The sequence below is a fragment of the Stylophora pistillata genome, chromosome 12, assembly GCF_964205215.1.
Source record: "Stylophora pistillata chromosome 12, jaStyPist1.2, whole genome shotgun sequence".
NCBI lineage: Eukaryota > Metazoa > Cnidaria > Anthozoa > Scleractinia > Pocilloporidae > Stylophora > Stylophora pistillata.
In genome coordinates, this window is record NC_142530.1 from 14,975,001 (window position 1) to 14,988,002 (window position 13,002).

General features: G+C 43.8%; 1 protein-coding gene and 1 pseudogene across 1 annotated transcript; one reads left to right on the forward strand and one right to left on the reverse strand.

Annotated features, from left to right (window-relative positions):
- The first annotated feature begins 2,415 nt into the window (after positions 1–2,415).
- On the forward strand, positions 2,416–3,381 carry LOC111330816 (uncharacterized). The gene has a single exon (XM_022935769.1). The coding sequence runs from the start codon at positions 2,416–2,418 to the stop codon at positions 3,379–3,381; it is 966 nt and encodes a 321-aa protein (XP_022791504.1).
- Positions 3,382–11,106: 7,725 nt separating this feature from the next.
- On the reverse strand, positions 11,107–12,557 carry LOC148718942 (uncharacterized protein F54H12.2-like; annotated as a pseudogene).
- Between the last annotated feature and the right edge of the window lie 445 nt (positions 12,558–13,002).

Sequence of the window (13,002 nt, forward strand, 5' to 3'; positions counted from 1 at the left end):
GTTATCGTTATTCACTTTAACGGCGTGTGTGTTGTTAAATGATATGCCGTTGCTTTTTAAAAATTATATATCGTGATTCACTTTACCGTCGCGTATGTAAATAGTCAATGTTGTTGTTGTTGTTAAATTATAAAGGGTAAAAGAACATTAGAAGAGTTTGGTGACGATGACATCTCTGACGAGTTGGTGACGATGATCGGAAAACTCTACGATGATTTCGATGCGCCAGACAGTGTGTTGGACGAAGAGTTGATTGAACTGGGGGAGCAAATGGATAGCGAGTCCACACCGTTATTTGAGTTCGACTTTCAACCAGTGGGTCAGCCTAAGAAAGCTCTCAAATCTGTGAATAAACAGCGCGGTGTAGCCCAGAAGGAAACAGCTGCGCCCCGCCACAAAAAAGGACGACATTGCGAAAGAGATTACACGCGGCGTGGCTGACATGGCGCGTCGCGTGATCGAGAAGTCTCAATCGCCCCAAGGAAAAGAACTAAAGGACAACGACAGGGTCATGTTTAATTTCTCTACCAAGAAGTCTAGCCACCCTCTGCAATCAGCGAAGTTTACTGTGGCCGAAATCTACAACGACACCACGCGATTTGAGGGCTATATGCAGACGTTGGCTAACCAGCTTAATTCCAATGAAAGTTTCAACGTCGACGACGAATTTCAAGTCGACATGACAATCATTTCCGAACCCGACGCCGGCAGTAGAACAGCCCTCTCCATCCTGGGGAAATTAAACATGACCACCGTCCTCCGTCGAAAACGTTGTGTCCTCCCCATCGAGAATTCAGAGGACAACTTTTGCCTGGCCAAAGCCATTTGCCTGACAAAAGCTCATCTTCACAAAGACGAGGACAAGGACGGCTACAATAAATTCCACAATCTTAAAAATAACCCATCGGTTCTAACCCGATGTGCCAAATTCCTGCATCGCGAAGCTCGTGTTCCCGAAGGTGCCTGTGGTCGTGAGGAATTGCAGAAATTTCAAGAATATCTGGCCCCCGATTACAGGTTAAAAGTTATGAGCGTCCGGTACCCCTATTCCATCACCTTCGAGGGAAAAGTCACAGCTCCCAAAGTCATACGTGCTCTATTCCAATCAGACCCAGAGGGAAGGATCGGTCATTACCACGGTTGTAACTCGTATTCTGGTTTCCTCGAGAGGAGCTATTTTTGCGACGAATGCAACCGTGGTTTTGACCATGACGAATTCAGCCACCAGGCCTGCCAAGGCCGAAGATGTTCAGCCTGCAAGACCATCGAGTGTGGCCCTAAACAGCATTATCCTACACTACACTGCACCCACTGTAACCGTCATTTCTATGACAATTCCTGCATGTCACTCCACCGTGACAAGGGTTTGTGTGCGTCCTGGATTCGCTGTGGAATCTGTTGTAAAAAATTCAAGCCAAGCAAGAAAGAACCACATCGCTGCGACTGGAGTGAATGCAGGAATTGTAAAGAAGACGTCGACCTCAGCACACACCAATGTTATATACAACCAGTCAACCCAAATGAGGATAAACCAAAGAAAAAATCAAAAAGTATTCTAAAACGACAAAGAAAAAATAATCCAGATGTCTCGGAATACTGCGAGCCACCAATAAAAGTGTGGGCTGATTTTGAAGCTATGCTGGACGAAGACAGCACTCATATCCCCATCCTCATCGTGGCCGAGACTTCGGAGAGTAACGAAGTGTTCGAGTTTTATTGTCCGGAATGTACCGGTGACTTTCCCGCCTTCCTCGATGAATTGGCGTACGGCCCACCAGAAGAAAACAGACATTGGGATGACTAACGGGAAGTCATCGGTATATTCCATAATTTAAAGGGGTATCATGCTGTCTTCCTGCAAGAGCAGATGGTTAAAGAAAATCGTCGCTTCGAGTTCCTCATCCCCAATGGAACCAAGAACCTTTGCATGAAAGTGGGAAAGATCGTTTTCAAAGACAGCATGTGTTTCTTACCTATGGCTTTGGCTTCGTTCTCTAGCACGTTTGGCATCACAGAGTTAAAATAAGGATTCTTCCCACACAAGTTACACACCCCTGACCACCAAAACTACATTGGTCCACTCCCAGCCGCTGAATATTACGACCCCGAGGGGATGTCCGAAAAAAAGAAAAAAGAGTTCGAGGCGTGGTACGCTGAGGAGAGCAGTAAGAACCTCCCCTTCGATCTCAAAAAAGAGTTAATAGCTTACTGCCGCTCGGACGTGGCGTTGCTTAAAGCTGGTTGTGTTAAATTCATTGGTGAATTTAAGGCCATTGCCAAATTCGATCCGATGGAAAAATGCGTGACGATCGCTCAAGCCTGTAACAGGTAATCATGCGTTGATTTTTTTCAAAAACAATCATAAATGTTATTTTAAAAAATATTCTTGTTTTTGGGTACTGGCGAAAATGCGTTATGGCTCCTGATTGTAATGCCATTGAGCCCGAGAACGGTTGGGAAGGTGCCACACCCAATCATTCGCACGTGGCCTTGGAATGGTTGACGTGGACGGAGAGGAGTCTGGGGACTAGGATCCAGTATGCGCGCCAGGGAGGAGAGTACAGCATTCCCCATGGATCTCGCGTGTACACTGTGGATGGATACGATGCACAATCGCGTACCGCCTACGAGTTCCATGGGTGTTTGTTCCACGGTTGCCGCGACTGGTATCCCCAACGGAACCAGATTGCCTTTGCGTCCGCCGGTCTTAATGTGGAAGCACTTCGACGCCAAACAGTTCAGAAAACTGCCACATTGCAACGATTGGGATATGCCGTCGTTGAAATGTGGCAGTGCCAATGGGAAAAACAAAAGAAATCCGACCCAGATCTCCGCCACTTCATCCAGTCCGTTACCTTTACCACACCCCTTCAACCGCGTGAAGCTTTCTTTGGTGGAAGAACTGGGGCGACCACGCTCTACCATGGAATCGACCCCACCCAAGGAGAGCAGATCCGGTACGTGGATGTGACCTCCGAGTACCCCTGGGTCAACAAATACGGAGAGTACCCTATTGGTCACCCCAATATCTACCTGGAACCTGCCAATCAAGACCCTCATGCCTACTTTGGCCTTGTTAAAGTTTCCGTTCTCCTGCCTACTCATCTGTGTAACCCCGTCCTCCCCCACTGCCAGAAAATTGGATCCGCCACCAAACTTACCTTTCGTCTGTGCCGTTCCTGTGTCCAGGAAGAATCACAGAAGCCGATGGGAGAAAGAAATTATATATGCTGCCACACGGATGAGGAACGTATGCTGACGGGAACGTGTTGTACGCCGGAAATCCTAAAAGCCATAGAGATGGGGTGCCATCTCTATGGCACCCCATCTTCGAAAAAAGACAGCGTGGACTCTTTGCTCCTTACGACGACACTTGGTTAAAAATTAAACAAGAAAGTAGCGGTTACCCCGCCTGGTGCCAGACGGAGGAGCAAAAAGCCCACTGCGTCCAACAATACAAGCAGAGAGAAGGTATTGACCTCAATCCTACCATGATCATCAAAAACCCTGGAAGAAAAGCTACAGCCAAACTGATGTTGAACTCCTTCTGGGGAAAGTTTGGTCAAAATTGTAATAAGTCCAAGGTCCATCAGATTTCCCACCCAGCAGCACTACCAGATCTCCTCGACGACCCCTTACAGCAGGTTCAAGAGGTTCGTATCCTTTCTCCCGAGTTGGTGGAAGTGGTAGCAAAGCGAGACGATTAAGACCCAGAGAAAGGCCGTGCTACCAACGTTTTCATCGCCGCCTTTACTACCTGCCTGGCCCGTTTAAAGCTATACGAGTCCTTATAAAGTTTACAAGATCGAGTATTAAACTATGGCACCGATTCGGTAGTATACAAGTGGAAACCGGGTGAGTCTGAAATCGCCTTGGGGGATTATTTGGGTGACATGACGAATGAGCTGGATGATGGCGACTACATTGTCGAGTTCATTTCGGCTGGAGCTAAAAATTATGGATATGTTACGGTTCAAGGAAAGTCATGCGTAAAAGTCAAAGGTTTCTCCCTAAATGTACGTGGGATGGCACAACTCAATTATCAGATCATGAAACAGAACATTCTGGACGAAATTCAACATCCATTGGATGAAGCCAGAAAGACGGAAGTTATCAATCCCGTACATTTTGTACGGGACCCGGTTAAAAAGAAAATAAGAAGGGAAGCACAAATGAAGTCCTGTAGGTTAGTTTTCGACAAGAGGGTCATGGAAAATGGAACGTTTACATCTTTTCCCTATGGATACGCCAGACTCGATGAACAAGATATAGAATTAGTCAACTTTTTAGCATTATAATCATTAGTTTTTTATTTTTAATTCCAATAAACAAGACATTGTTATTTAACAGTGTTTTTTCAATTCACAGGACTGTGTATTTTACATTTCCCTTTATATCACCCTTCTAAAGTGTAAAGTCACGATGCTTGCTCCGTCTTTAGTAAATTGCGCTAAATTATTATTTTCCGATTCGCTGAGTTGCGTTTCCACTTCGTCGATGTGTTGATTTCGCAAAGCGATGTAATGAATGTGTTTCGTTTGGTAATAATAACTCCCTTTCAATAGAGGGCGATACTGAAACGTGCGCAACAGGTCTGATCACCCATGATCACTGGGGCACACAAGGAGGAGTAGAGATAAAGCGTGCGAGGGGCCATACCATTTTTATAAGTGCTTTCTTTACGATTTGTGAACGTGTGAGTAAACTCGTCGAGAAAAAAAATTATAGACTCGGCTGCTACATCATCGGACCCTTTGAAACTGTAATCAAGTAACCCGTATCTATAATAACAATGCGAGGAATCTCTACGATCTTCCACAAATTGGGTACCGCGTTTCCTCATCACGAGATTAGGTCCGCTTTTGAATGTGTCGGCACTCTTGTATTGAGCGGACTTCGTCCAACCAAAAAGTTCACACATGTCTTTCCTTAGGGCAAAATGGCAGTGCAATTTAAAATCCGTCCGAGAGGAAAATACACTGTCGTCCACCTTTTCTGATATCACTGTGATCGTTCCTTCCTCCTCGTTGAAAATCGTATCAAATTGAAGTTGTTCTTTCCCTGGTTTATGTACTAAAGAATGATCCTGCGTGAGTTGATCTAAAAATAACTCGTATTCTCTGTCGAATAGGATTTTGAGAAAGTCGTATGCCGTCGTCATGGGGGTATCCTTGATATCACCATAAGATACAACTACACACGTATCTTTACAACCTGAGTTGATGTACAGTTCGCGATACGATTTCATCATAATGAAGCCGTCTGTGAGTCCTTTGAGATAAGGTATCAAGAGCGATTCGGACGGTAAGGAAATGCTAGACATCCCCACTTCCCAGACTCCCTCCAAAATCCAAACGTTTACTGAGTCTATTTTTCCAAGACTTGTTTGTGTTTCCGGAAAAGTATTTGACACTTCCATCGTTACTCGTTAACGTCAAGTAAAAGTTACTCATGTCGTAGCGTGCAGGTAAAAATGAATGATGTGTCGGGGGTGAAGTGTCTTTATCTATTTCCTTTTAAAATGTAGCGTCAATATGCTGGGGCCGTTTTCGGGTAACTCGGCCAGAGTGTTTTTCGTCGTTTCACCCACTTGCGTTTCGATGACGTCGAAATTATTATTTCGTAAGGGGATGTAATGAATGGGTTTCGGCTCGAAACAAGCCGTTCCTTGCATTCTTTCCTGGTAAGGAATCTGACGTAATAAATCGGTGGATTGATCACCCATGATGACTGGGGCACACAGGGAGGAATACACGTAAAGATTGCGTGAACTGGATGCCGTTGTAGGTGTATCGTGGGGGTTGTATTTAAAAGTCCAGATGATATCGCTGAGTAAAAAGCGATGCGTGTTCCTTGTCGAATTATTTTTCCAGGGAATGTCATACCAAAAATACAAACTATCGAGGGTAGTAAGCGGTCTATCGTAACTCCATCCTGTACCGCGTTTCGTCATAGAGAGATTAGCCCCAGGGCGTGACACATTATAATTATCTTCCTTCACTCCACGAAAATCGGTGAATTGGATATGTGAATTTTCCGTCCACCCACCCCACTTGCAGAGTTGTCGGGGTAACTCGAAGTATACGTGATTACGAATGCGTGCATCTCTTACATGGGTCGAATCTGTGCGCTCACAGGATACTGTGACGGTCCCTTTTTCTCGATCGCAATGCACGTCGAATTGAAATGTTTTGTCACATGATAAATGACTACTCCACGTGTCATCCAGACTGAATATAAATTTCAGTCGTTCTTCCTGAAAGACTGCTTCTAAGAGATCGCAGGGGGTATGTAATGTATACCTTTTGATATCTTCATAGGTGACAGAAAACGTGACTGTTTTAAAGGCCTTTTGCGAGTTTATTAGTAAGCGATTGGTAGTGAGAAGCACATCATCGTCTGACAATCCTTTCAAATAGGGCTCCCAACGGTTCTTGAGCGCGAGACTGTAAGGTAAGGATATACTCGATAATCCTACTACCCAATCTCCCTGTAAATCGATGCGTGAATTCAGTTGATTTTTCCAAGACTTGTTGGTGTTTCCGGGAAAATATTTAACGCTTCCATCGTTACTCAGTAACGTCAAGTAAAAGTCACTCATGTTGTAGCTATTTTAAAATGAATTGTGTTTCAGACGTACGTCGCTGTTTTATTCTTTTTTTCTTTCTAAAATGAAGCGTGACGATAGAAGTACCATCGTCGAACTGTGTCAGTGAGTTTGTATCCGTTTCACTTATTTGTATTTCACTCACGTCGACCATGGAATTCCGTAATGGTATGTAATGAATCTTTGGTGGTGCGTAAAAAAAGCTTCCATGTAATTGAGGATGATAAGGGACTTGTAGTAACAAATCGGTTCTTTGTGAACCTATAGTGACTGGGTCTCCTATAGAGGAATACACATAAAAGGTTCTGGATGCCGATGTCCCTCGTTTATAAGCAAACTGCTTCGTGTTTATAAATGTCCACACGAGCTCGTGAAGATAAAATTTAACCATCTCTCCATTTTCCTCCATACTCCAATATCTTTTCGCTATGGTTCTGGGTTCAAACCATATGTTACCGCGTTTTCTAAACGCTAGATTCTGAGCATTTTTAACAGAGATGACATTAAACCACGCTTTTGGTTGTACCCATCCCAATAAAATGCATAAATCTTTACGAAGCTCAAAGTACACGTTATCACGAACATCGTTGTTCGAAAGAGTATCCGGAATGATCTTCTCTGGGGATACCGTACAGGTTTCCAACACATCGTCAAAAGAGAAATCGAATTGAAGGTTGGGAAATTTTCCCGTAGGCATTTCATTAGCCCACACCCCAGATTCTTCCAAGTCTAAAATAAACTTTTCACGTTCCACTTCGAATAAGGCTTTAAGAAGATCGTGTGGTGTGTCCAGGGGTTTGTCGTTGATATCGCTATAATGCACGTAATTGGTGGTGACATCAAGCTGTTGCGTGACAACCACGTACACTCGCCGTTTGGTGGTGAGTAGTCTAGTTTTTTCTGGGATGTTATGAAGGTATTTTTTCAATCGAGATTCATGCGGGAGTGAAATACTCGACATACCCACTTCCCAATCTTTATCTAATGCGATGAGGGACGAAAGCCGATTTTTCCAAGAATTGGGAGTATTTTCTGGGAAATACTTGATACTGTCATCGTTACTCGGAAGGGTTAAATAAAAGGATTCCATCATCGTCACTCCAATAAAGACACACACAAATGATACCTTTTCCACACACTTTATTTCTTTTTATTACAATCCAGCTTTTACTTTAGCTTGCACGATGCGTTTCACAATGCGTTCGGTCATGGTGTTTTTACCGAATCGTTGAATACCGGTAATCATTTTACGATCGGCCTTGTGTTTATCGGCTAGATTTTTAGCTTTACTATAATCTATATCGTGCTGTTTAGCTAACTTATCAAGACGATTAATACCCGGATCCCCGCGTTTAAGACGCATGGCTAATTTCGTACCCGGCCCCATGTACTGATAGCCGGGCCAATGAAATTCTACACCCAGTTTATTAATCCATTTTTGAAGATCGATTTTTCCTCCAGATTGCCTTCTTTTACTTTTTGCCCTTCCCTTTCCCTTTGCCTTTGCCTTTCGGCGCATTTTATTCGGCATTTTGTACGGCTTTTACTGGTTCCTAAGCTCTCTTTTCCCACAGGTCTCACACCTGTTCGATCCTACTCTCTTTTTTAACGGTTTTATGAGCGCTATGCCCCGCTGACTTAGATGCTCCTAGAGGGAGTTGAAGGTAACAATCGTTTCCCTGTAAGAATGGGTGTCGAAGGTAAATCTTTAAGACTCATAAACCCATAGGGAAACCTGATGGGTTTTTTCTTGGCACTGCTACCAGGTGTAGAAAATAATTTCTTGGGGGTAATGATGTGTTTCTTTTTTTTCTTGGAAGTAGAAGGTGTGACTTTTTCTCTTTTACTACGACAGCAGGTTCTTTGCCTGTTTTGACTGACCGAATCAAATCTTTTATTAGGTTCTCTCGCACAGAATCTAGTAGATTCCCCTGCTCTCCTCCGTCTTCGCTCGCCTCAGGTCCTACGCCTGCGGGTAAGTGTCTCAACTGATCGGTTAATTGTCGTTCTTGCATTAATAATTGTTTTATCATGGGTTCTTTCAACCCTGCTTGCGTGTGTGGATCGTTCAGTAACATCTGAGTTTCGGCTGCGTCTCGTGTAGCTTTATCTAACAGGGTACTTTCTGATATTTTCCCCTTATAAAAATCCACCAGCGCTTGAAATTCTTCCGGGTTCACGATCAGTTTCTTTTCCATAGTTTAAGTATCGGTATCAAAATGTGTTCGCTTATCCAACGTAACCAGGAACACCCCGTGCTGCTGTTATCACCACTCTCGACAAACTCGATATGAAAGGTAATACGTGCGTCTCCTTGATCTTTATTCTCTTCTGCTTCTATCTTGGGTTCATTTATTTTAATGGACAACGACAGAACACTTCGTTCATTCCTCGCCAAAAGCCACCTCCCGTCTGAGAGGCAAGTAACTGTCTCCGTTTTTTTAAAGAGTTGATACGCTTACCCACCTCGCGCAACATACCGCTATACTTTCTCAATTTTGCCACCGTCTGAGGCGGTAACGCTATTCGCCGTTTCAACATGTTCATCACTAATTCACTCACGCTATTGATTACTTGCATGTAATATTTTTTCCTTTCGGAGATTTGAATTTTTTTCCCGCAAGATGGATTTTAAAAAATGGATGTTTCTTTTCATGCGATTCATCCTCGCCTTCTAGTAGCAGCGTCCAAAGCTTTCTTTGCCCCAAATCCAGCTGCACCACTCAATGCTCCTAACCCTACGGCTTTTTCTCCTGCAATGAGCGCGGGGATGACTGCCGCTAAAGGTAATATTCCGCCTTTTTTACCTTTTTTTACCCTTTTTTTCGTCCTTCTCCGTCTTCTTAGAGTGCGTTTACTGCGTCTGACCATTTTACGTCGTGGCTTTATAATGGCCGAAATCAAGGCTGCTATCAATGCTAAAAACCCTCCTTTATGTACCCCTCTTCTTTTACGCCTCTTAGGTCTTTTCGCTTTACCTCTCGCTGACACAATGCGCCGTTTTCGTAACTTCATACTTATTTATCTCCTTTTACGATTTAGTCTCTTTATCATGCGTCTCGCCAACTCTTTGCTCAACGCCTGAGTATTGATGGTGCTTTTATACAAATTGATGCCTCGGCGAAACCCTAATATTCCTCCTAAAATCCCTCCGCGTTGTCTCTTTTTTTTAAGACGTTTGTGCATGTCTGTAACACCTCATGCAACCTTCGTGTTTTAATAGGTGACTCATCAGTCTCATAGAATCGTGACTCGCCGGATGCACATCAAAACACAAATAACCATACGGTATTTCCGTGCATTCGTTATACACATTCATCACCTCTTGCCATTTGGTAGGGTACATTTGTAAGAGTAAATTCCGTAATCCGATTTGATCGCGAGGGTTCTTAAACGCAATGATGTACAGCGCATTTCTAGAGATGGTTTGGCATATTTACTCGCTGGAAACATATCTTGACATAGGTAACACACGATCAGGTTTAAATGATGTGAATATCGGGTAAACAAATTGAGAATGTCTTTCTCGTTCCCACCTTCGGCCATCAAATCGTCTAGCACTAACATTCCTCCTTTCGTATCACCAAACCATTCTTTAATCTTGTCGTCGTCGGGAACTCCTTCGAGAAATTCGATACCTCGCGCTTGCATGACATCGAAATTCGGTTGCCGCGACCCGTAGCAATACCGAGTGCGTTTCAGAGGTACGGCAAATACTTTCGGGTTTTCTAACAGGAAGCGCTTTAGAAAGGTGGTTTTATCGCAACTGGCAGGACCAACTATTAATAGATTGGCTGGACATTTAATGGAAAACCCCTCTTCTAAGCAGGATGTTGTCATGTCTCCCTCACACACAGAAATGATACTCGAATGATAACAAAGATTATTTTATTAACCCTTGAATCATGTCTTCTAACATGCTGCCTACGATATGATCGTTTTGCACATAATCGGAAACTGTAAAATAACTTAAAAACTCATTCATGCTCTGACCTCGAGCTTTACACATCAAATACACCGTCGCATAATCAACGCAACTTGCCGTTTTAATCGATTGTAAGACGCGATCGTTTTTACGAATGTATTTCCAACGGTTTAACCACACGATAAACGGTGTGAGATATTGGTAGGTATGTAAATCTAGTCCGTAACTATCTAAAAGTTCACAAGAATCATCATAAGTCCAGACGGCTATCCAATGCTCTCCTGGTTTATGTCCGGGGTGTGTATTCACCAGGTAGGCTTGTGGTCTCCCTTGAAGGGGAGAGGTGGGTAATTCGTCGCAGGCAAACGCTCCGACATAGTATCGTTTCAGGATGGGATCACGCCTCCCCAAGGCGTTTAATTGATCTGTAGATAACCGCACAAACTCCATCACCTTCTAATTCACATCCATGCTGACACCTCCTTTAAACCCATCGATCTCCAGCATGCTTTCGTATTCACTGTAAATCACAATGGTTCTCTGCGCTGTTTCAGCTGCACATTTCAGCTGGTTGTTAATAAACCCTGCTTCTTTTAGGGAGTAAGATAGGATCGTCGTGTCTTCCATTGGCCACGTTTGACCAGGCAAACAGGGTACAATTCTTTCCGTGACCCCAATCGGTAGCACGAACCATGTTTCCACCTTTTCTATACAGACATCCCGTGGCTTCCAGAAACCTATGATACACATCATATCTCTGTATCCGTTCCCTGTGTTCAATTGCATCGTCTCGTGAGGGTATTCTTCTCCATTCCAAATCTGTTTCACCCATTCCACTCCAAATTGCCCAAAGGCAAAAGGGTCTTCATCGTATTGCCCATTAAAGGCTACGGTGGCTAGAATTCCCATCACGATTCTCTGCGGTATTTTTCCGTTGAAGGGATTGATGATTTCTTTGGACGTAGCCCCATTATCGAGGGGAAACTGTCGCATTTCTGTACGAATTATAGGGTATTTAGCTGGGGTTTTGGTGATGATGCTCATGGTATTATCGTACACCGAGGGATTAAGGGATACTAAGCAGACGTAAAAGGTGAGTTTGATATCGTCTACATGTTGCCTCACTTCCTCGGCCCTAGGGTTGGATTCTGCGTTAAAGTAGAGTGCCACCGGATTGAGATGACATTTTAAATCCATCTCTGTCCTGGGCGCTAGCCATTTCCCTTGATGAAAAATATCCACAAAGGGTACCATTCTCAGTATCCTGTGTTTTCCTGCCGCATAATATTTCCGGGCATCTGCTTTTTGTGTTTTGATACTCGCTTGCTGGGTGGTTGATAACGCATTAAAAGTACCATGACCAGACGTAACCTTGTTGGCTGTATACGTTTGGGGGGAATCGATATCGTTTCTCCACTCGGCTGGGGCTAGAATGGTCTCCCCATCTTCTCGGTAAAAATTCAGCAGGGTCTGTATGTAGGCTTTCAGGTGATACATGTCTACTTACTCGGTGATAAGAGTTCCATTGAGTTTTACGTTAATTTGTTTAAAGAGGGAGTGTGCTATGTTATTGACAGGGGATAAGATGTTACCGTCTGTATCTGCCCGGGAAGTGAGATTAGCATTACCCGTGGTTTTAAAGGCCAAATCTAATTCCACAAAACTTCTAGTCAAATCGATAAACTCAGTCTGTTTGGGTACGTACACCTCTATGGGTGTAATGCTTGAGGTCTAAGGCGATACTTTCATAAAACGCGATTTCACCGTAGAAAGGTCTACAGGTGGAACGCGAAACAAATTCAAACTCGGGTTCTGCTCTGCGCCTTTGATGGACATGTTGATACTTCAACGTCTCCTGCGTTTCTGAGGTCGGCGTCGTCTTTGTATTTTCCTTTATACGTACAAATCTTCCTCTCTGTTTCCTTCTTTTATATCGTTTTAATATAGTGGTAACCACATCTCCAGGGACGATGTACCCACTCCTATATGACCACTTCCAACTCTGGCTTCTCCCCAGTATACCATCTTTTCTTAATCGGAAAAAATATCGTCGAGTTTCCTAGTGACTCTTCTCTGCACTTCGTGTTTAACTGCTCTTTTTACTCCTCTCTTTACTCCTCTAGGAAATTCTGACAAAGATCGTTGCGTGAACGTCCTTTTAAGGCCTCTCCCCGTTTCGCGCGCGACATCTTTCACCATGTCTTTGATACCTGCCCCCACTTGTGTACTCCAACTCCTTAGGAAAGGAGGTGGGCGTGCTGGCCATTGGTGAATAGATCCCCCTTTCTGGTCTCCGGGAACGTACACTTGAAACCTCCGTAAAGATCCACCCTCATGATGTCACCAATTACTTTAAATCGTTTTTGTAAATCCAACTGTTGTATTTACTAGGGTATCCTTTCCACTTGACAAATAATTTATCTTTCGCCCGTTTTAATATTTTCTCCACGCGAAAATACGTGGCTGCATC

Bases quoted from the DNA above. Each gene is read 5' to 3' on its own strand.
- LOC111330816 (XM_022935769.1), top strand. From the start codon at position 2,416: ATGGCTCCTGATTGTAATGCCATTGAGCCCGAGAACGGTTGGGAAGGT.